Genomic DNA, 25627 nt, shown 5'->3' with positions numbered 1-25627 from the left:
ACTTCGTTTTCGCCAGCCGGTGTGGCTGAGCGGTTCTAGGCGCTTCAGTCTGGAACCGTGGGACCACTACGGTCGCAGGTTCGAATCCTGCCTCGGGCATGGATGTGTGTGATGTCCTTGGGTTAGTTAGGTTTAACTAGTTCTAAGTTCTAGGGGACTGATGAGCTGAGATGTTAAGTCCCATAGTGCTCAGAGCCATTTGAACCATTTTGAACTTCGTTTTAACGTGATTCTTTTCAGTTCTGCGAGTACTTTGCTCTATAGCTAAACAGTTTGAGTGTCACTTCCGATGGTTTTGCCGCACAGATCCCATCTGAAATCGTTTCCTTGTCGAACTGACTCCAACATGCCAGGAGCGGCTTATCCAATCGCGGCATGGGTTCTAGCGCTGCTAGAGAAGGTACCAAAACGGAATCCTCGATGGATGTTCTCAGGTGGTGTCAGGTCTGGTGAACGTGGGGGCCATGCAATGGGCGCACCTAGGCAAAACCATTCACCTGGAAAGCGGGCACTGACGAAGTGATGGATGTCTGAGAGGCAGTGCTAAGAGTGCACACTACGTCCTTGGTCAACCTCGTCAATCATCAGTCACGCGGTCAAAACGTTTTCCAGCATATCTAAGTACAATATTCCGTTGACTGTTTTCTCTTTGAAAGAGAAAATGCCGTCAACTTTGCTCTTGCTCGATGCACAAAAGACGCTAACTTTTGTACTATGACTACCTTGTCCCAAGGTTCATCGTATTATTTCACTGCCCAAATACTACAGTTGGTTTTACTAGCTTCACTGCTGAAAGTGAAAAGTGACGCCCATCACTACAGATAACGGTCGCAGTGAAATACTCGTCTGCATCGATGGATATAATATTTCCCCACAAAAGTCCTTAGCAGCAATCCACTTAGTATCATTTAGTTCTTTATCCACTATCAATGTGTAGGGTTTGGGACGAGGATACGATTTTTTAAATCAAATTGATCTGGAACAAAACAATTTACTCACGCGGTCGACCTGACGATTACTTACGCACTCATATACAGTAGGCCTACTAATAGGGTCCTTTCTGTACTCGGTACGACACTTATGTTTAACATTGGTTGCAGCCTCGGACTGTTCAAATCAGAACAAACAGCAAGAGTAGGTAGCCATATTTGTTACAACTTTGCTAGAGCTTTAGCATGCACCATGAGTCAAAATGTTACATATTTTTATGCAAAATTACACCGAGACGAAGTCTGTAAGTCGTACAGATGCGTTATCAGATTTGTAATGTGCCTTTTTCAAATCCGCTCTAGGCTTACATGCCAACACAGTTTTACCAGACTTTCATGCTCTGTAATTGACATTTCTTTTTTAATAATACTTTAGCTATTACCACTGAAACGTAGGGGTAATTCTGGAAACTACTTTTTTTGGACTGCGATAATATTTGAGGAAGGAGGTTCACGACTGTTGAAAGCTATTGTTGTATGCTAATATATCAATTGTTGCTGTACAAATTCTAGAAAAGACTAAGCCACAACCCCATTTCAGTCTTAGGTTGATGCATTTTATGCGTCTTTATTAATGGTCCAATCAACATGTCGCGGGAATGGTCTATACCTTGCAGAAGTGGAGTAGAACATTTTATTTGTTTAGCTCGTTCATATATTTGGAAAGATTAGAAGACCAAGTTTTTCCAACAAAATTTATCTTGGCTAAGCTTTATATAGTCAAAAAGTTATGAAAATTTCAGACTTTTCCATTTTTAAAAAAATCTCAGTTTTTTTAGCTCCTAGCACTTTGGCGACTATTTGCTTTTCAAAAGAGCACAAAATTTTCTAGAAATTTGATTACTGCAGCTTTTTTCTCCACCAAATACCACGTTTGCAACAATTCATCAAAAAATATCGGTTTACCAAATTTTGTGTTTTATGACAAAATACTTTCTTTTCGAGCACTTTTATTTCAATTTCTGTTCATGTATTATGTTATGAACTGGAATCAAACATTTCACTCTGCAGTACTGATTTACTTCACGTGCAATCAGGTGATTCCTGGACAGTGTCCCTATTCTCAGAAAAAGGCATGTGAAAAGGAACAAAACCTTTATTCTACAATGCTTTTGTTCCAGTTAAGGATGTCAATCATTTACACCGAATATATTTTTTCTCGTTCCTGGTGAGTACACCATAAAAAAGTTTGTATCATTCAAATCAGTAGCCAAAGTTATGAATCTTACCTGCAGAGTCGTTTTGTCTCTCACTTCTCTCTTGTATTCGGTAGATACCCTTGAAAGGGAGAGCAATATAGCACAAAGACTGTGGAGAATTTGTAGGTCTAGAAAAATTCTTCGGTTGAAGTTATAGTTGAATCAGAGATAGTAAATGAAGTCCCTCAGGACTGAACAAAACGAAACAATAATAGCTTCATCACACTTTTTCAAAAGGAATTTCGAGAGTGTAGGTACTAAAGTGGACCAGGCACAAGAAAATGCTGATGTTATACCTGTAACATCTTCTGTTACAAGAAATGACGATTTTGTGGTGAAAATATTGGCCTCGTTGTGCTCGTGACTAGTTCAGAACAAGTTGCAGATGACAAGTGGTTTTGGACTGCATCTTACAAGTTTGGCAGTGAACAGACTCTGCTCACTCACACTGTTACTGGATGTGGTACTACACCCGCTCTTCTCACTCAAGGAAAAATTAAGTTTTGAATCACTACCAAGAAACATGAACTGCTGAACTCGGCACTTGGCATGCTCAACAACCCCCCTGCGGGTCCGGGGATTAGAACAGGCCCGAGGTATTCCTGCCTGTCGTAAGAGGCGACTAAAAGGAGTCCATTCCCCTCACGGGGGTAGTTGGCGCCTGCGTCCGGAGACGGACGGTTCCACGACCCATAATTGTGGTCTTTTTGGTTTTTCACTTCTCGTTTCTTCCTTCCTTTGGTTGGTTCCTTTCTTTGCTCTTCTCCACCTCACTGTCTTCCTTACTCTTTCCCTTGACTTCTTCTCCTTGCCTCCTCATTGCCTTCTTCTCCTTGCCTTCTCATTGCCTTCTTCTCCTTGCCTTCTCATTGCCTTCTTCTCCTTGCCTTCTCTGGTCTCCGCCTCGGCGTTTGAGACAGTCTGTCCTCTTTCTCCCTCTCTCTCTTCTTTTTCCTCTTCTTCCTTCCTCCCTGTGCGTGCCTGAAGGCCGACCCACGCGTTCGCACGCGTAGCCGGTGACGGGGTAACGCGTAATTCCCCGCCCTGGGTAGACATGTAAGGCACGCACGTACCCCCTGGTAAAGGCCAGGCCCAGGGAGGGGTGATTGCCTGAGCTGATACCATCTGACCATGCCGATTGGTCCCTCCGTCTGTTTCTCGGGAGGTGTGACCTGAGGTGTAAACATTCACCTAAGGCGGGAGTGCCCTCTGAGAGGGTCCCCACAAGGAAGGAGCGCGCCATCGGAGACGCTGGCAATCATGGGGGATTCCTCCGCAATGGACTTCACTCCATCTCTCTCGACTTCTGCCCAAACACGGAAACATGACCAGCCAACAGTGACAAAAGTCCTACCGCCTGCCCCACAGTTCCTCGTCGTTTCTCGATCTGAGGACGGAAAGGATTTTTCTTCTGTCAACCCTTTCGTTATTCAGAAGGGCGTAGATGCCATAGCCGGATCTGTCAAATCTTGTACCAGGTTGCGTAACGGTACCTTATTACTAGAAACTGAGAGCGCCTTTCAGGCACAAAAACTGCTTCGGGCCACACTCCTGTACGCGTTCCCTATCCGGGTGGCGGCTCACCGAACTTTGAATTCGTCTCGTCTCGTGGTGTGGTCTATACTAGATCCCTCGACGGATTGACTGACGAGGAGATTCAATCTTTTCTCGCTGAGTAGGGCGTGACGGCTGTCCATAGGGTCATGAAAAAGGTCAACAATGACCTTGTACCGACCCGGACACTTTTCTTGACCTTTGATAGTGTTAAGCTGCCATCGCGCATCAAGGCGGGCTACGAGGTTATTTCTGTTCGCCCCTATGTCCCGACACCTACGCGCTGCTACCAGTGTCAGCGTTTCAATCACACTCGACAGTCTTGTTCCAATGCGGCTAAATGTGTCACTTGTGGCAGGGATGCCCATGAGGGTGACTGTCCACCTCCGTCTCCTCGTTGTGTGAACTGTCAGGGTGACCATGCCGCATCCTCCCGCGACTGTCCTGTCTATAAGGAAGAACGCTGTATCCAAGAAATTCGGGTCAAAGAAAAAGTGTGCACCTCGGCTGCTCGAAAGCTATTGGCTAGTAGGAAGCCCACGCTGCTCCCAGCGGGGAAATACAGTACTGTCCTCGCCTCTCCTCCGACTACCAGGGAGGTGGCAACCCAGACATGCGATCTGACCTTCAGCACCACGGTCGTCCGTTCGGCCAGTGCTAAGATCGCGCGGTCGACGTCTCCTCTTCCTCCCATCACCCCACAGACACCAGTCCCTTCATCAGCTTCTGCTAAGACGAAGACCCCGAAGTCAGATGCACGGGCCTTCAAGAAGGAACAGTCCCGTGCAGACTTCCTACGTCCCTCGACCTCCCAGCCTTCGACCGGTACTTCCACCAAACGACCTTCCAAGAAGGCTCATAGGAAGCACAGTTCTCCTTCTCCGCCACGGCGAATTTCTTCTCCTGCGCCACCCAGCGGTTGCCGCCCCAGGCCGTCATCCGTTTCGCCTGGCCGCACCGCTGGTAGCCGAACGTCTGGCCGTTCACCGGCGGCGGAAGCTTCCCCTCCCGGCCATCTTACCGAGATGGCCGATGAACCTATAGACCCAATGGACGATGACTGTCCGCCTACTGATAGCGGCGGCAGTGCTCGCTCGAAATCAGGCCCTCAGCGGCCTTCGAGGAGACCCCTTCTTTCATCTTCCTTTTCTTCTTGCGATGGCACTTATTCACTGGAATATTCGCAGCATTCGCTCCAACCGAGAGGACTTGAAGTTGCTGCTCCGCTTGCACCGTCCGCTCGTCGTAGCCCTCCAAGAAACGAAGCTACGCCCATGCGATCAAATTGCCTTGGCTGGTCCGGGATGATATTTACTACGATCCCATCCCGTTGCACACCGGTCTGCAGGCAGTTGCCATCCGCATTACTCGCCCCACTTTTACATTTTCCATTTGTTCCGTTTACACTCCATCGTCGTCTGCCGTTACCAGGGCAGACATGATGCAACTTATTGCTCAGCTACCTGCACCATTTTTGTTAACTGGAGACTTCAATGCCCACCATCCCCTTTGGGGCTCTCCAGCATCCTGCCCGAGGGGCTCCCTGTTAGCAGACCTTTTCAACCAGCTCAATCTTGTCTGCCTCAATACTGGCGCCCCTACTTTTCTTTCGGACACATCTCACACCTATTCCCATTTAGACCTCTCTATATGTACTCCCCAACTTGCACGCCGGTTTGAGTGGTATGCACTTTCTGATACATATTCGAGCGACCACTTCCCGTGTGTTATCCATCTCCTGCAGCATACCCCCTCTCTGTGCTCATATAGTTGGACCATCTCCAAAGCAGACTGGGGGCTCTTCTCTTCCAGGGCGACCTTCCAGGATCACACCTTCACAAGCTGCGATCGTCAGGTCGCACACCTCACGGAAGTCATTCTCACTGCTGCTGAATATTCCATCCCACACCCTACTTCTTCTCCACGTCGCGTACCGGTCCCCTGGTGGACCGCAGCATGTAGAGACGCTTTACGTGCTCGTCGACGTGCTTTACGCACCTTTAAACGCCACCCTACAGTGGCGAATTGTATCAATTATAAACGATTACGTGCACAGTGTCGTCGTATTATTAAAGAAAGCAAGAAAGCCAGCTGGGCTGCTTTCACAAGCACCTTCAACAGTTTTACTCCTTCTTCTGTTGTCTGGGGTAGCCTGCGCCGGTTATCTGGCACTAAGGTCCACTCACCAGTTTCTGGCTTGAAGGTCGCGAATGACGTCCTTGTGGCCTCTGAGGCTGTCTCCAATGCCTTCGGCCGCTTTTTTGCAGAGGTTTCGAGCTCCGCTCATTACCACCCTGCCTTCCTCCCCCGCAAACAGGCAGAGGAGGCTAGGCCACCTAACTTCCGCTCCTCGAATCGTGAAAGTTATAATGCCCCATTCACCATGCGGGAACTCGAAAACGCACTTGGCCGATCACGGTCCTCCGCTCCAGGGCCTGATTCTATTCATATTCAGATGCTGAAGAACCTTTCTCCTGCGGGTAAAGGTTTTCTTCTTCGTACTTACAATCGCATCTGGATTGAGGTACATGTTCCCGCATGCTGGCGCGAGTCTATTGTTGTCCCGTTTCCTAGGCCGGGGAAGGACAAGCACTTGACTTCCGGTTAACGACCCATCTCGCTTACCGGCTGTGTCTGTAAAGTGATGGAGCGAATGGTTAACTCTCGATTGGTTTGGCTGCTCGAGTCTCGACGCCTACTTACCAATGTACTATGTGGATTTCGTAGGCGCCGTTCTGCTGTTGACCATCTGGTCACCGTGTCGACCTTCATTATGAATAACTTCTTACGGAAGCGCCCGACCGCGGCTGTGTTCTTTGATTTGGAGAAGGCTTACGACACCTGTTGGAGGGCGGGCATCCTCCGCACCATGCATACATGGGGCCTTCGCGGTCGTCTCCCTCTTTTTATTCGTTCCTTTTTAATGGATCGATAGTTCAGGGTACGTGTGGGTTCTGTTCTGTCGGACACTTTTCGCCAGGAGAATGGGGTGCCACAGGGCTCAGTTTTGAGCGTCGCTCTCTTCGCCATAGCGATCAATCCAATAATGGATTGCCTCCCAGCTGATGTATCAGGCTCCCTTTTCGTGGACGATTTTACCATCTATTGCAGCGCGCAGCGTACGTGTTTCCTGGAGCGCTGTCTTCAGCGTTCTCTTGACCGTCTTTACTCCTGGAGTGTCGCCAATGGCTTCCGTTTTTCTGCCGAGAAGACGGTCTGTATTAACTTCTGGCGCTACAAAGAGTTTCTCCCACCGTCCTTACGTCTCGGTCCCGTTCCTCTCCCATTCGTGGAGACAACAAAATATTTAGCTCTTACATTTGACAGGAAACTTAGTTGGTCTCCACATGTGTCATATTTGGCTGCCCGTTGTACCCGTTCTCTCAATGTCCTCCGTGTTCTCAGTGGTATGTCGTGGGGAGCGGATCGAACCGTCCTCCTTCGCCTATATCGGTCGATCGTCCGCTCCAAGCTGGATTATAGGAGCTTCGTATACTCCTCTGCACGGCCATCCATCTTACGCCGCCTCAACTCCATACAACATCGGGGTTTACGACTTGCGATCGGCGCGTTTTATACTAGTCCCATCGAGAGTCTTCATGCTGACGCTGGTGAGTTGCCACTCACCTACCGGCGCGATATACTACTTTTTCGGTATGCCTGTCGGCTACTGGCAATGCCTGACCACCCGTCTTATCGTTCCTTTTTTGATGACTCTCTCGACCGTCAATACGGGTTGTATGTCTCTGCCCTGCTACCCCCTGGAGTTCGCTTTCGTCGCCTCCTTCAACACCTTGGCCATGTCGGTATCCCTGGGAACGAAGCTGCAGATGCCGCGGCCAAGGCTGCGGTCCTCCAGCCTCGGACAGCTTCTTGTTGTGTCCCTTCGTCAGATTTTAGCAGGGTCGTTTGTCGGCGCATTTTATTGCTGTGGCATGCCGATTGGGCTGCACTTACAGACAACAAGCTTCGGGTCTTGAAACCTCTTCCCGTGGCTTGGACGTCCTCCTCACGCCCTTCTCGGCGGGAGGAGGTAGTTTTGGCCCGGTTACGAATTGGACACTGCCGGTTCAGCCATCGCCATCTGCTGACGGCTGCGCCGGCACCGTTCTGTCCATGTGGGCAATTGCTGACGGTCAGCCACATTTTAACGTCCTGTCCGGATTTTAACACACTGCGTCTTGATCTTGGCCTGCCATGTACTCTAGAAGCCCTTTTAGCGGATGACCCACGAGCAGCTGCTCGCGTTCTCCATTTTATCAATTTGACAACCCTCTCTAAGGACATTTGATTATGCTGTTTTCCTTTTTTTAATCCTATGCCTCAGTCTGTCTTTTATCGTGTTTTCCGTTTCGTTGCTGTTTTAAACTTGTGACTCGCGGTGCATTCCTAACATAGTCTGGGCGCTAATGACCGTTGAAGTTGTGCGCCCTAAAACCACAAAAAAAAAAAAAAAATGCTCAACAAACCAGATACTATTCGAAAAGAAATAGTAACAGCTGAAAAACAATTTATTATCGCGTTGTATAGAGAAGGTGTCAGCAATTCCCAGCCGCTAGACGATTTGCGTTACCAGTTATTCGCCATGCCTGTCACAAACCTATTTGAATCCTACAAGGTTGCCATCCACAAAATAAGCTGCGCATCATCGTTCGTTACGGAGTTACCAACAAGTAGGAAGTTGCCAGAATGAGATTTTCACTCTGCAGCGGAGTGTGCGCTGATATGAAACTTCCTGGCAGATTAAAACTGTGTGCCCGACCGAGACTCGAACTCAGGACCTTTGCCTTTCGCGGGCAAGTGCTCTACCAACTGAACTACCGAAGCACGACTCACGCCCGGTACTCACAGCTTTACTTCTGCCAGTACCTCGTTTCCTACCTTCCAAACTTTACAGAAGCTCTCCTGCGAACCTTGCAGAACTAGCACTCCTGAAAGTCAGGATATTGCGGAGACATGGCTGAGCCACAGCCTGGGGGATGTTTCCAGAATGAGATTTTCACTCTGCAGCGGAGCATACTGACGAATAACCCGGCGTTATGGTATGGGGTGCCACTGGTTACACGTCTCGGTCACCTCTTGTTCGCATTGACGGCACCTTTGAACAGTGGGCGCTACATTTCAGATTTGTTACGACCTGTGGCTCTACCGTTCATTCGATCCCTGCGAAATCCTACATTTCAGCAGGATAATGCACGACCGCATGTTGCAGGTCCTCTACGGGCCTTTTCTGGTTACAGAAAATGTTCGACTGCTGCCCTGGCCAGCACATTCTCCTGATCTCTCACCAACTGAAAAAGTCTGGTCAATGGTGGCCGAGCAACTGGCTCGTCCCAATACGCCAGTTACCACTCTTGATGAACTGTGGTATCCTGTTGAAGCTGCATGCGCGGGTGTATCTGTACACGCCATCCAAGCTCTGTTTGGCTCAATGCCCAGGCGTATCAAGGCCGTCATTACGGCCAGATGTGGTTGTTCTGGGTACTGATTTCTCAGGATCTATGCACCCAAATTGCGTGAAAATGTAATCCCATGTCTGATCTAGTATATTTGTCCAATGAATACCCGTTTATCATCTGCATTTCTTCTTGGTGTAACAATTTTAATGGCTAGTAGTGTATCTCTGTATTGGAATACACATGCTTGGACGAGTTTCTTTGGTGCCTCAGTGTATAACATAACATACAGTATGTTGTACTTAATGAAGAGAAACTGAAATAAACGTGTTCAAAACTCGGGTAATTTTCATTTTTGCAGAAAACTTTAAAACTAGTATTTTATGACAATGTGTAGGAACCTTGGTATTGCCTAAAATAATTGTAATAATCGAAATCATAGAGAATTTTCTATTCTTTTAAAACCGAAATATATGATGAAGTCCTAGGAGCACAAGAAACAGGCAGTCTTAGAAAAACTGAAACAAGTCCAAAATTTTTGAATACAGAAAATTTAGCCAACATAAATTTTGTTGGCCAGGTTTGCGAGCTAAATAATGAAATCATCTATCCTAGGTTGTGCAAGTTATTTCTTTGTTTGAATGAACTATAACGTATCCGAGTACCAAATCATCTCGGAATGAGCGAAACTGGCTAGCAATGCTGCGTCGCAGTTACAAGAGGAGCAAATGACCCGGCTGTGTTTTTGCCGGCTCCGCCAGGCTACCGTGAAGCGGTGAGCGCGGGACATGTACTGACAATGTGCACGGTGCAGGACTGCTGCGCAGACTCGTCCATCAGCAGCTCGTCGATGTCTGCGCCTTCGCCGTCGGCGCGGCGGCCGTTCACCTGCTGCTTCTCGTCCGCCGGCAGAGGCACCTCCGCCAGCGTGACGTCATCGTCGTCGTCGGCGACGGGTGTGCCTTCACGCTCCCCGCGGCACTCCTGTGGACACGCAAAGAACTAATGCAGCATTGCCTCTCATTGTTTGCTCGACACTTGGGCAGGTACTTGACAAGTATCACTAACAAGGAAAATTTTTGGGACTCGAACGACCGGGACTGCACCAAAGTGTACTTAGAATATGAACAGCTTATTGAAGAAACAATCTATTGGTGATGTCCTGTAGATTAAAACTGAAGAAACTGCAAAAAGGTGGGAATTTCAGGAGATGGGACCTGGATAAACTGAAAGAACCAGAGGTTGTAGAGAGTTTCAGGGAGAGCATAAGGGAACAATTGACAGGAATGGGGGAAAGAAATACAGTAGAAGAAGAATGGGTAGCTTTGAGGGATGAAGTAGTGAAGGCAGCAGAGGATCAAGTAGGTAAAAACACGAGGGCTAGTAGAAATCCTTGGGTAACACAAGAATTATTGAATTTAATTGATGAAAGGAGAAAATATAAAAATGCAGTAAATGAACCAGGCAAAAAGGAATACAAACGTCTCAAAAATGAGATCGACAGGAAGTGTAAAATGGCTAAGCAGACATGCCTAGAGGACAAATGTAAGGATGTAGAGGCTTATCTCACTAGGGGTAAGATAGATACTGCCTACAGGAAAATTAAAGAGACCTTTGGAGATAAGAGAACCACTTGTATGAACATCAAGAGCTCAGATGGAAACCCAGTTCTAAGCAAAGAAGGGAAAGCAGAAAGGTGGAAGGAGTATATAGAGGGTCTATACAAGGGCGATGCACTTGAGGACAATATTATGGAAATGGAAGAGGATGTAGATGAAGATGAAATGGGAGATACGATACTGCGTGAAGAGTTTGACAGAGCACTAAAGACCTGAGTCGAAACAAGGCCCCCGGAGTAGACAACATTCCATTGGAACTACTGACGGCCTTGGGAGAGCCAGTCCTGACAAAACTCTACCATCTGGTGAGCAAGATGTATGAAACAGGCAAAATACCCTCAGACTTCAAGAAGAATATAATAATTCCAATCCCAAAGAAAGCAGGTGTTGACAGATATGAAAATTACCGAACAATCAGTTTAATAAGCCACAGCTGCAAAATACTAACACGAATTCTTTACAGATGAATGGAAAAACTAGTAGAAGCCGACGTCGGGGAAGATCAGTTTGGATTCCGTAGAAATACTGGAACACGTGAGGCAATACTGACCTTACGACTTATCTTAGAAGAAAGATTAAGGAAAGGCAAACCTACGTTTCTAGCATTTGTAGACTTAGAGAAAGCTTTTGACAATGTTCACTGGAATATTCTCTTTCAAATTCTGAAGGTGGCAGGGGTAAAATACAGGGAGCGAAAGGCTATTTACAATTTGTACAGAAACCAGATGGCAGTTATAAGAGTCGAGGGACATGAAAGGGAAGCAGTGGTTGGGAAGGGAGTAAGACAGGGTTGTAGCCTCTCCCCGATGTTATTCAATCTGTATATTGAGCAAGCAGTAAAGGAAACAAAAGAAAAATTTGGAGTAGGTATTAAAATCCATGGAGAAGAAATAAAAACATTGAGGTTCGCCGATGACATTGTAATTCTGTCAGAGACAGCAAAGGACTTGGAAGAGCAGGAGGGCTGCGCGGAGGGTAAAAATCGTAGGGGGAGACGAAGAGATGAATACACTAAGCAGATACAGAAGGATGTAGGTTGCAGTAGGTACTGGGAGATGAAGAAGCTTGCACAGGATAGAGTAGCATGGAGAGCTGCATCAAACCAGTCTCAGGACTGAAGACCACAACAACAAACATTGAAGAAACAGTGCTATGAGGCATTCGCATGCAAAACTGCGCACCTTACGTCCACAGACATTCGGATGGTTACCCATTCAAGATGTAAGGGAGGAAAAATGTTCAAATGTTCAAATGTGTGTGAAATCTTATGGGACCTAAGTGCTAAGGTCATCAGTCCCTAAGGTTACACACTACTTAACCTAAATTATCATAAGGACAAACACACACACTCCTGCCTAAGGGAGGACTCGAACCTCCGCCGGGATCAGCCGCACAGTCCATCACTGCAGCGCCTACGACCGCTCGGTTAATCCCGCGCGGCTAAGGGAGGAAAATTCCTAACGGAAACAAGTAAATTGTCGGTATAATAGGACCAAAAAAACGAACGAAATATGACCAATGTGTTAAAGTGTAACTTCTTCTGTCGGTATAAGTTCTACTGGAGGAGGATCATTGATTTTATAAGACAACAAGTTGGAGAATGACAAGAAAATTTACACGATCGACATTTCATCATCAGGCTTTATTCTGCGCTATGGAGGCAATTTTCTTCGCCGTAGTACAAGCCTATGTTACAATGTGCTTCGCAAAAGGCAGTTTATATAATATTGATATAGCAGTATCATCACTTGAAAATAAAATCCGTATTAGAGAAGGCGAATGAGAAAATGCAATGAATCTGTAAAGCAAATCGCATGCAAGACGTTACTGCGACTAATTGTATTGTTCCAGTTTTCGTACTTCTTATGACGAATACTCGTGTGCAAAACCTAAGGACGAAAGTGGCTTTCGCATTATGGGCCACAGCCAAGTAAACTGCTCGATGAAAGTTGCACATAACTACTACGATAGAGCACGGAAGGTTTAAGAAAAGAAATGCATCAAAATGTCCTAGCCGCCAGATGCGCAGTAGGCTTGGCAAGGTGAGGGTGATTGGCAGTGAGGCTATTCTCACAGCGTTTCAAGGGAAATGCCGACAACTGGAGGGGAACTCCCGATCTAAACTAAAGCCTACGCTCACATTTTTGGTAAATATTAAGAGGGAGCCCTCCGCGCCCCACTTGCACGGTGATCATTCAAAAAGATCTACTGCCACCTCTGCTTTCGTTAGTATCTAAAAATAGTAGCGTCTAAAATGCAGCGATTTATTTTCGCCTGGCTTGTTAACCATTTTTCACTTTCAGAGAAGCGTTAAGACTGGCGAATTTTGAATAATACCTACACATTTCTCTGGTTGCCATGTCAAAATATGCTTCTTTTGCCGAAACACAGTGGAGTTTACATCGTCTCTCCTCACTAACATAGTATGCAGACACAACTGCGAGAGAGTTCTGAAACAGGTTTTTTTTTTTTAAATTTATTAAATGAAAACTGAGGAAAAGTAAAGTCAGTAGCTTACGAGAAACCACATTCTCTGTACAATAAAACGTGTAATGCCGTGACATATATTAGTCCAAAATCCATAGCATTTCTCGTTTCACCATCCACCGATAGCCCTTAAAAAATGCTCACAATAACTACGACCATTAACGAAATGATAGGCGTATCATCATGGACCTTAACATAAAGCTATAAGTGAAGCAAAAATGATTTTTTTTACCAAATAGTTTCTGTAAAACCGTTCGAGAAACATTAGAGGGTTTGCTTTTCCATTCTGACATCGCTGACCGGCTGAAAGGCGGAAAACACTTATTGGCCTCTCTTTCCGAACAAGCGACTGAACACGCCTGGCGCTTTGAAAGAAGTCTGGTTACTGCTCGTCGGCCACCATATCTTGCGTGAGCGAACAGAAATGACACTTTTATTCAAAGACAATAACTTCACAAAAGTCATTGCGATTTAAGTGGGTGCCCTGGACATCACAAACAGTGGGACCTGAGTCTTAATAGAATGTGAGATTATCACGGTCGACAGTGCGTCTCTACAGCGTGCTCCCAAGCTGGCTGCAGGTTAGTGAGTGGTCTTTGTGGAAGTGTGTCCCATTCTCTCAGCAACACAGTTGAAACAGCTCGGTGGATGTGGACGTGCTGCAATAACGTCTCCTCAAAGCATGCCACACTTGCTCGATCGGATTTGAGTCGGGGGAACAGGCAGGCTACTCCATTCGCCCAATGTCGTGTTGTTCAAAGAGATCCTCCACCTGCACTGTTAGATGCGGTCGCACAATGTCATCTTCCAGAATGAAGTCAAGGCTGAATGACCCCTGAAACGATGGACATAAGGAATCAGTACAGTGTCAGTTGCGTTAACCATTGAGTGTACCTCTTTCAAACGTTTGGAGGCCAGTACGCCCACGCAACGTTATGTCTCGCCACCCATAACGGTGTTCGGAAACAAGGTTCCATAATTTACAGAGGGTGTAGTTTGTATAAAGGGAAGAAAAAAGTTCGTATAGACACTGGTCGTAACCCTCATATCTTTGGTGTTAAGGCCTGTGCATATACGAGGATCATACCCTGCACACGGAGCACTTTGGCACGAGACAAACGAGGAAACAGCGTACATTATAGACGTTTATGCAGCATAACGTGTTTGCATTAGTATTAAACAAGTATACAACACAAGAACACGTACGGTATTCCATAGCGTACTACAGTACGTATTGGTCAGGTATGATATTTTTATCTGGTGTACCCTAGAGTACGTAACGTACTTGTCAAGTGTGTTATTTTCGTCTGGTGTATCAGTTGTTGTCATATGGCACATTTTTTGTAGTGACAGAGCAGTAAATTACTGTAATTCGTTTCCGTGTCCGTCACGAGACGTACAGCTCCAAATAGGGGAGTACTATTCAAAGCAGGAGACGGCAGATACGGCCTTCTGTAATGGGCAAGAAAATGGGATCAGCCTACGTACATGTAATCTGTATGTTAGCAAACATCCAAGACGCCGAATACCATCTGTGAACATGTTTAGTACCCTGTTCGAGCGATTTTCTGGAACAGATTCTGTGCATCACAAACAAAGGATCGTGTCAGGCCTCGGAATAACTCGCACACCTGATATGTAACAATGGGTATTAGAAAGTGTGGATGATGACCGTGGAAAGAGTAACCGACGAATAGCTGCAGCGAAGGGTGTTGCTAAGTCTGTTGTCTGGACAGTCCTCCATGAGCAGTTGCTCTATCCCTACCACGTGCAGCGAGTCCAAGTTCTACTGCCAAACGATCGGTCCGCCAGATCGAAATTCTGCTATTCGTTTCCTCAAACGTGTGCCCATGTGCAATTCACGGCGGAGGAGATGTGTTCTATTGAGTCGGGCTGCACGAGAGACGGTACCGTAAATTACCATAATAACCACGTATGCACCGAGGCTAACAAGCATGCACTTGAAGAAAGATGACACCAGCACACATTTAGTATCAGCATTTATGCAGACGTCCATGGGGACACATTACTAGGTCCCTGGGTTCTGCACAAGACACCACTTCCTTCGGAGTCAGTTACCTGTGCTGTTTCAGAATGTGCCATTTACGGAAACTACTGCAAATATGGTATATGAAATATGGGTCACCTGCCGGTTATCACCTTCAGGCGAGGCAACAGCAAACACCAGTCTCTCAGGAGCAACGCGGAGGGCCAGTATCTTGGCCTGACCGTTCTCTTGACCTTAACCCTGTGGACCTTTCTCTTTAGGGATATGTAAAGACCTTGGTGTATACGGTCCCCATCAATGATGTGCGTACACTATGAGAACGCATGTTCAATGTCTGAAATGCAAACCGTCACCTACCAAGGGTGTTCCAATGAATGCGTGATTTCATGAGACCGAGGGTGAAAGGCTGCACTGCAATGGATGGCGGTCACATAGAGCACATGTTGTGAAGAGTAGCACAGAGACATGGTGATCACTGACAGTAGTGGCAGAAGACTATAGCCTCGAAAAAAAGAATTGGAAATTTTTGGTAAGGTCTGACGGGACCAAAGTGTTGACGTCATCGGTCCCTAAGCTTACGCACTACTTAATCTAACTTATGCTAAGGACAACACACACACCCATGCCCGAGGGAGGACTCGAACCTCTGACGTGGGGAGCCGTGCGGACCGTGACAAGACGCCCTAGACCACGCGGCTACACCGCGAGGCTCATAGCCCCGAAAATACAAGGTCTATGACCAATGCTCACAGGAAATTCTTTTTTCTCCCTTTGTTCCATACCCACCTCCAGTCAGTACTGGAACCTTTTTTCCGGACAACCTTTATTATTGTTCTTAATATCCTCCTGAAAATGCCGTCCTTCTATACAACTAAAAACTTCAGCAGTATTTTTTAGGGATATTGTCATCACATGAGTGTCGCCCTGCAAGTGTATCACATCGTCCTCTGCACAACATGAAATCGGATTTTCAGCGTTTGCGGGCACATTTAACCTAAACACTTTACTTTCACAGAGTGTATTTCTTAAAAACCTGTTGAAAGTTTGTGTGTGTTTGTGTGTGTGTGTGTGTGTGTGTGTGTGTGTGTGTGTGTGTGTACACGATATTATTTAAACAATAAACACATACAGCCACAATACCTGTTGATAAAATAAACTTTGTAAAAGCGAAGACCGCCGAATATCGGACGTCAGGCTGTGCGCAGGACAAGTGGGTACACTTGCAGAGCGATACAGAAGTGATAACAATCACCCAAAAAACTACCACTGAAGATATATCGCAAATAAAAGATGGCATGGCATGAAAATAGTATTTTATTTACCTCCATAGACATAGATACACCAAGAAAATAATAATACGGGGGGCACTCGAAAAAAAATGCACTCTATTTTTTTTTAAATCCATCTTTTATTCAATATGTTCGAAAGTTTTACAGTGTGTAGATACATCGTTTAGGAACTATATTTTCATTTCTCCACATAATTTCCATCCCTCACAACTGCCTTACGCCATCTTGGAACCAGCGCCTGTATACCCGTACAGTAAAATTCTGGACCAACCTGTTGGAGCCACTATTTGGCAGCGTGCACAAGGGAGTCATCATCTTGAAACCTTGTTCCACAAAGAGAGTCTTTAAGTTTCCCAAAGAGAAGATAGTCACATGGAGTCGGGTCAGGACTGTAAGGCTGCTGTTTCAATTTTGTCTATCCGAGTTTTGCGATCGCTTCCATGGTTTTTTGACTGACTTGTGGCCGTGCATTGTCATGCAACAGCAAAACATCCTGCTTTTGCCGATGTGGTCGAACACGACTCAGTCGAACTTGAAGTTTCCTCAGTGTCTTGGGTGAATTTCCATGATGCCACTCAACTGATTGCCACTTCGTCTCAAGTGAAAAATGATGGAGCCTTGTTTCATCACCTGTCACAATTCTTCAAAGAAATTCATCACCATCATTCTCGTACTGTTCCAAATGTTCGCTGCATACCGTTTTTCTTGTTTCTTTGTGAGCCACTGTCAACATCCCGGGGAACCCACCTGGCACAAACCTTTTTTAACGCCAACACTTTCAGTATTCTGCAAACACCTGCTTCCCCTATCCCAACGTTGCGTGAGAATTCGTTCACTGTGATGCGTCTGTCAGCAGTCACCAATTCGTTAACTCTCTGCACATCGACAGCAGCATTTCCGTACACCTTTTTCAACCTCTTGAGGATGTTTCCCAATGTCTCGTTTTCACAGCACAGGAATTCTATGACAGCACGTTACTTCTGACGAACGTCAAGTGTAGCAGCCATCTTGAAGACATCCTGTGACGGTGCCACTAACGGGAACAGGGTGAACTAAATTTGAAAACAAGCGGGAAGAATGTATATACACACTGTAAAACTTTCACACAGGCAGAATGAAAACTGTATTTTTACAAAAATAGTGCGCATTTCTTTTGGAGTGACCCTCGTAATAATAATAATAATAATAATGGTGATTTTGTGCTTACTAAAACGCTCCACCGTTGTACTTGGAATTACAGGGTTGAGTTTGCAAACAAGAAAACGCTTATGGTTCAGCTGACCGTAGATCTATCATCTAATTCCTGAGGGAAATATGTCTGGACCCCAAAACCACTTCAGTTATTACTGAAAGACCAGATGCTACAAAATCTAAAGCAAAATTCATGGTAGAAACTCTAAAATATTTGGAAATTAAAACAGGAGTGAGACAGGGTGATGGATTCTCTCCATTGTTCTTAACTGCCATAAAAGAGGGACAGAAGTTAGAATCAGAGCTAAGACTTGACGAACCAGTTAAATAAGGAAGACCCAATATTTAGACAGCTAAAGTTTGTCTGACGACCCTGGATTTGGAGGTTCTATCTCAATCATTCAAACAACTCGAAAAATGGAAATTCTTAACGAAATAGTAGAGAGTCAAACACCGCAAGAAAGAACTTACATATTCAGCAATAGCTTGGCAAGAAAAGTTCTAATAAATAAATAGGGGAGAATCGACATAATTTCTCAGTTTAAATGTTTAGGCGGAACCAATCAGAAAACTGGCGTACAATAGATTGGTTACGAGATTCGTGCTCAACTTTCAGGCTTACAAGAGACATTTGTAACAAAAATGCATCACAGACTACACCAAACTGAGACGTTTCAACACTTTCATCAAACTAGAGCGCCATCAGGGAGTTGAGACACTAATCTTAAAAAGAAGAAAACACACTGGAGAAATACAGCACAGAGAATGGACAATAATCAGGAAAATTTCTGGTCATGCTTATACTGAAGGATAAACTTGGAGTCAAAGATCAAGGAAACAAATTGAAAAGTGCGTCAACATGTACTCGGATTGAAAAGTATGTCCGCATACGAAAAAACGCAGACTAAAATTATATGGGCGTATTAAAAGAATGGAACAAACAGATTGAGTAGACAGGTTTTGGAACTCTTCGAAAATGGCAGTGAAGTAAAAATTAAAATCGGTCGGGTGCGGTAATAAAAGACTTGAAATATATCAAGATGAACACAACTTGATAGATAAGACAAGAAAATATTCAGGGTGAAAATTCACGATTGGACAGTTGGTCTGACAACGCAAGAGGACCGCGACAGCTCCGAGTGACGGGCGGAAACATATTGTCTTCTCTTCTGGATAGTATGGGCACTAAGGAAAGCTATAAGAAAGTGGTTCAGAACGCCGACAGCGTGACCAGTTTGGTCCAACGTGTGAAATAATAACAATGAAGATTTTTATTTTCAGAAATGTACACTATCTTCTCAGAAGTATTTGTAAACACCTGTGTAAGGCGCAACTGACCACTGGATGTCACGAGAAGCGTACCAGCCAGCATAAAAGGAGGCGGGGCGTAGTATTGTGTTGTCAGTGGGGGAGCAGGAATAGCAAATGGGTCGATCAGGACAGCTCGGTGAGGTGGAACGTGGTATGGTCGTTGGATGTCATCTGAGCAACTAACCCGTCGTGGACAATTCACACCTTCAAATCTGCCCAAGTGAGCTGGTGGTGGTGTGACAGTGAAGCAGAAACGCGAAGGAACAATCACCGTTAAAGCAGGACGAGGAATACCTCATATATTGAAACCGAGGAGACGCACCGTCGGCCATTATGGAGAGTGGTTCTAAAAATGGCATGAAATCAGCGAAATCAGTCACTCATGAGTATCGAAGTGCTACCGGCAGTACAGCTAGCACAGTGAATATGCGTACGGAGTTAAAAAGAATGAATAGGATAGAACAGAATAGACTTTATTGACCTTCGAACATTTTACGTCTTTTATTACGAGTCATCAGTCTTCTGATTGGTTTCATGCGGCCCGCCACGAATTTCTCTCCTGTGCTAACCTCTTCATTTCAGAATAGCACATACAACCTAGTTCCTCAATTATATGCTGGATGTATTTCAATCTCTGTCTACCTCTACAATTTTTGCCCTCTACAGGCTCCCTCTAATACCATGGAAGTCAGTCCCTTACGTCTTAAAAAATGTCCTATCATCCTGTCCCTTCTCCTTATTAGTGTTTCCCACATATTTATTTCCTCTCCGACTCTGGGCAGAACCTCCTCGTTCCTTACCTTATCAACCCCCGTAACCTTCAACATTCGTCCGCAGCACCACACTTCACACTGCTTCGATTCTCTTCTGTTCCAGTTTTCCCACAGTCCGTGTTTCACTACCATAAAATGCTGTGCTCCAAAACTATCTTTTCAGAAATTTCTTTCTCAAACTGAAGCCTGTGCTTGAATGCACTTTTTGAAAGTGTTAGCCTCCTTTTGATGGCCTCTGATGGCCTCCTTGCTCCGTCCATCATTGGTTATTTTGCTGCCTAGGAAGCTGAATTCCTTAACTTCATCTACTTCGTGACCATCAATCCTGATATTAAGTTTCTCGCTGTTGTCATTACTTTCGTCTTTCTTCGATTTGCTCTCAATCCATGTTCTGTACTCATTAGACTGTTCATGCAATTCAGCAGATCATGTAATTCGTCTATACTTTCGCTCAGGATAGCATTGAATTTTAATTCCACTCTTGAACCTTTATTTTATTTCCATCATTGCTTCTTCTATGTACAAAATGAACAGTAGAGGTGAAAGACTACATCCCTCTCTTACACCCTTTTCAATCCGAACATTTCGTTCTTGGTCGTCCTCTTATTATTTGCTCTTGGTTCTTGTACATATTATATATTACTCGTCTGTCCCCGTAGCTTACCCCTATTTTCCTCAGAAATTCGAACGTCTTGCACTATTTTAAATTGTCTAACGCTTTTTCTAAGTCCACAAATCCTATGAACGTGTATCTGTTTTTGTTTAGTCTTGCTTCCATTATCAATCACGATGAAAGAATTGCCTCCCTGGTGCCTTTGCCTTTCCTAAAGCCAAACTGATCGTCATGTAACATGTTAATGGTGCAAATATTTACTTACGAGGCTAAGAGACATGAGATACATGAAATTTCGTGGCATTTACATCAGTTACACATTGTTACCTTCGATGTGATAACTACATATGCAGGAACCTTCTAATCAGTGATTTATTACAACTTAGTGGGACAGTAGTCAGACCTTTAGGTCATTAGATGTGATTCCTCATACTCTTTTATGGAGTAGTATGCTTTCTTCTTAAAACACTCTGCTAGAACAACTTTAAATGTACTATGAATGGGCAGCTTCTGGGAATCTGAAAAATCTGGGGCCTAGATAACTGTGGCTGTTGTGAATTATAGGCTAGCCTACTGTAGCATATATTACTTGATTGCCCAGTTCTTGTGTTGTGCTCATGTACAGGCATCCTAAGGTTTAATTATTTATATTCTCTTTAGCACTGAGAGGCAGCTATACATACAGAGGCTAGGAATTGTCAAAAAACTGAGCTCTTTGAAATGATCTTTTGAATATTCTATCAGATTAAGTGCCGATATACATGTGATGTCGTTTTTTCGTCACTTGAATACAGTTTCTAACTGGAAAAGTTAGCCACAGAAGAGTTCCATGGGCAAGTTGGGCGTGGAAAAATGCAAAGTATGCATATACTAGTAGGGTATTGCTTACATCATTCTTTAGTTTGTATTACAGATAAATCACCTGAGCAGAATAGTTCTTTGTTCTGAGTTTCTGATCTATGAAGAAATCTAACAGTTTGAATATTTTGTGATCTTCATTGGAGACACTTAAACTGAAAACAATGTCTTCAGTTTTATTGTTATTAATTTGCAAATCATTTGCATGAAATCCATTAGTACATTGGTCTATTGCTATATTTACATTATGTCCCACCTCCCTCTAGATCATCAACTTGTGTGAATAGAGTCGTATCATCTGCGTGGTAAGAACGACAGTAAGTCGCATATATACAAGGAAGAAGAATAAACCCGGTGACTCATTAAAGTGAAGAACATTCTCTCCATCTCCGTATTATTGGAATTTTTTGAGAAGAATGCTATGGGAAACATTACCATCAGCTTTTCTTAAATCAAGAGGAGTTGGCCAAGTTGTTTCCTTACTCTCAAGAGAACAATGTATTTTTGTGATGATGGTCTCTAGTGGCTTGACAGTGGAACGATGAGATCTGAAACATTCTTGTGAGGGGTTAAGGAGATTATTTTGCTCGTTGTTTGTGCATTCAGTATTCTATTGTATTCTATTGTATTTTATGTGACTGGTATGAGTGAGATGGGACGTAGTTATCAGGGAGTGCGTTATCACCTTTCTATCGATAAGAATTACAATAGTAATTTTTAGGAAATCTTGATAGATTCCTTCATGCTGAATTTGACTGATGATTTTGGTTAGTGGCAGTAGAATTCCTTTCTTTATATTTTTCACTACATGATTTGAAAGTCCACAAAAGTCTTGTGCTTTTGAGTTCCTAAGATTGCCAACTGCTTCACTACCTTGTTTGTAGGATACACAAGACCATCGGAAGTTATCGGGTGGCTTACGATCTAGGGTTGGGAACGAAACTACAGTTTTATTTGCGTCTACAGTAAGATTTTTATTTGGGCCAGAAATGGTAAATTGTGCGTTTAAGGTGTTAAGTTGAATTGGAATGTTGTGCTTATTTTCAGAATTTATCTCTGTTTTAACAACTTTCCATGCTGCTTTACACTTATTTGTCGAGCAGTTTAGACATTTTTCGACACATAAAAAATATAAGAATATCTATAGTCAGTGCGAAGCGACACATTCTTCTTAAAAGCTGTTCTTTAGTTTATGCTACCACAAGTATTGTACAAGTGTCAGTGTGGGAACTATTCAAAATATGATATCCTATAAATGACTGGCACTGGAATCCTGTAACAAACAGCACTGACATTCTACACTACTGGCCATTAAAATTGCTACACCACGAAGATGACGTGCTACAGACGCGAAATTTAACTGACAGGAAGAAGATGATATGATATGTAAATGATTAGCTTTTCAGAGCATTCACACAACGTTGGCGCCGTTAGCGAGACATACAACTCGCTGACGTGAGGAAGGTTTTCTCATACACAAACAGCAGTTGACCGGCGTTGCCTGGTGAAACGTTGTTGTGATGCCTTGTGTGAGGAGGAGAAATGCATGCCATAACGTTTCCGACTTTGATAAAGGCCAGATTGTACCCTATCGCGATTGCGGTTTATCGTATCGCGACATTGCTGCTCGCGTTGGTAGAGATCCAATGACTGTTTAGCAGAATATGGAATCGGTGGGTTCAGGAGGGTAATACGGAACGCTGTGATGGATCCAAATGGCCTCGTATCACTAGCAGTCGAGATGACAGGGGTCTTATCCGAATGGCAGTAACGGATCGTGCAGCCACGTCTCCATCCCTGAGTCAACAGAAGGGGATATTTGCAAGACAACAACCATCTGCACGAACAGTTCGACGACATTTGCAACAGCATGGACTATCAGCTCGGAGACCATGGCTGCGGTTACCATTGACGCTGCATCACAGACAGGAGCGACTGTGATGGTGTACCCAACGACGTAGCTAGGTTCACGAATGGCAAAATGTCATTTTTCCGGATGAATCCAGGTTCTGTTTACAGCATCATGATAGTCGCATCCGAGTTTGGCGACATCGCGGTGAACGCACATCGGAAGCGTGTATTCGTCATCGCCATACTGGCGTATCACCCAGCGTGATGGTATGGGGTGCCATTGTTTACACGTCTCGGTCACCTCTTGTTCGCACTGACGGCACTTTGAACAGTGGACGTTACACTTCACATGTGTCACGACCCATGGCTCTACCCTTCATTCGATCCCTGCGAAACCCTACATTTCAGCAGGATAATGCACGACCGCATATTGCAGGTCCTGTACGGGCCTTTCTGGATACAGAAAATGTTCGACTGCTGCCCTGGCCAGCACATTCTCCTGATCTCTCACCAACTGGAAACTAGTCAATGGTGGCCGAGCAACTGGCTCGTCACAATACGCCAGTTACAACACGTGGTGAACTGTGGTATCGTGTTGAAGCTGCATTGGCGGCTGTACCTATACACGTCATTCAACCTCTGTTTGACTCAATGCCCAGCCGTATCAAGGCCTTTATTCCGGTCAGAGGTGGTTGTACTGGGCACTGATTTCTCAGGATCTATGCAACCAAATTGCGTGAAAATGTAATCACATGTCAGTTCTAGTATAGTATACTTGTCCAATGATTACTCGTTTATCATCTGCATTTCTTCTTGGTGTAGCAATTTTAATGGTCAGTAGCGTAACTTAGCCTACATTTAGCCTGGTAATATTAGTAGGAATTATTACACTTTAAAACATATGCGTTTGCAGAAAAAATACACTAAGTATTATTACAATCTGTTCATTGGCTGACAATACGAGCCCCTGACTACCAATCCATTCTGTGAAAACTGCTCGTTGGTAGCATTATCTTGAACCGTGGTGGCTTGTCGTAGTATATGGATTTCGATATGCAGTTATGTTTCCTTTGCCTCTAAGATGTTGCCCAACGAGCGCAGCTCCCTCTGGTGTGGCGTGGAGGGCCAGAAAGGGCAATACGCGGGTTAGTACGATGACGAGGGTATCAGTGGAACAACCAAACGGAAAGGAGCTCTTATTCCGCCAGCCACCTACCTCTGTGTTGGCGTAAACTGGGAGGGATGTGCAGGGGTCATGTTGGCCTGTGTTTGGTTTGCAGTGCCGACGGATCTTAGGAGCGGATTGATAAAGACCCGCCGAGCTGTCGGATGCTTGTTTACCGGAATTTCTTGATGCTGTGCTTCTGTTTGTTGATACTGAATCCACGCCTCCATGGAGTTTCCAGGCTGAATTGTACGAGCAAGAATTTATGTGTTAAAAAGGGAATTGCCCGCATCTCGTGGCCGTGCGGTAGCGTTCTCGCTTCCCACGCCCGGGTTCCCGGGTTCGATTCCCGGCGGGGTCAGGGATTTTCTCTGCCTCGTGATGGCTGGGTGTTGTGTGATGTCCTTAGGTTAGTTAGGTTTAAGTAGTTCTAAGTTCTAGGGGACTGATGACCATAGATATTAAGTCCCATAGTGCTCAGAGCCATTTGAACCAAAAAGGGAATTTGTTAAGGCTGCTTGTGCTGTGACGTCAGTGTTGTTTACCTATCCTTTTCAGGCCCACTCATTCTGGGCCCAGTCGGCTTACACAGCCGCCTGTTTATGCGATTCTGTACACAAGCCTTGGGCTGCGAAATGTCGCGCCGTCCGCCTTCTGTAGTGTTACTTCTTCCAAGAGCAGCCGTGGTCTTTAATGCTGCTGTTTAAAGTTCAGTTGGAATTTTAGAGCAATTCGTTCCCTTTTTGTAGCATTCTTGCTTCTTTGATTTACTTAAACACATCACTGGTGGTTGAGATCTCAACTACCATTCTTACTTAACGCAAATTTTATCTCAATGTTATTGACGAACCTTGTTAGCTTGGTTAACGTGTCTGTTTTATGAGGTTCTGATTCTTTAGCGTTCCTTCTTTGCTCACCTTGTATTGTAGTATGAGTTGGCAGTTCTCTATTATGTGGCCGGTTCGATTTTATTAAATTTTCGCGTCCTCTGCTCACGAAATTTTAGTAATTTTTATGGCTGTTTACAGTTTTTTTAATCTTATGGGACTTAACTGCTAAGGTCATCAGTCCCTAAGCTTACACCCTACTCAACCCAAATTATCCTAAGGACAAACACACACACATCCATGCCCGAAGGAGGACTCGAACCTCCGCCGGGACCAGCCTGTTTACAGCTTGAATGAACTTTGTATCATTAGTTTGTTATCTGATTAGTGTTCACTATTCAGATTAATTGGTGTTTAATTGAATGCGCAATTGTGTTTAACGTAATTCAATCTGTACAAAATAAAATCTTGCACCAGTGAATGAACTGTGCCAAATC

General features: G+C 44.8%; 1 protein-coding gene across 1 annotated transcript in view; it reads right to left on the bottom strand.

Moving 5' to 3' along the window:
• The window catches only part of LOC126188065 (RNA-binding protein Raly-like), a 1094525-nt gene that overhangs the window by 35320 nt on the left and 1033578 nt on the right, over positions 1 to 25627 (bottom strand). Inside the window, exon 9 of the mRNA XM_049929509.1 lies at positions 9937 to 10122. Within this exon, the coding sequence (XP_049785466.1) occupies positions 9937 to 10122 (186 nt within the window). The remainder of the gene's footprint in view (positions 1 to 9936; positions 10123 to 25627) is intronic.

Source organism: Schistocerca cancellata, chromosome 5, assembly GCF_023864275.1.
Source record: "Schistocerca cancellata isolate TAMUIC-IGC-003103 chromosome 5, iqSchCanc2.1, whole genome shotgun sequence".
Classification (NCBI taxonomy): domain Eukaryota; kingdom Metazoa; phylum Arthropoda; class Insecta; order Orthoptera; family Acrididae; genus Schistocerca; species Schistocerca cancellata.
The sequence above is the reverse complement of the archived record's forward strand: the minus strand, read 5'-3'. Positions and strand labels throughout refer to the sequence as shown.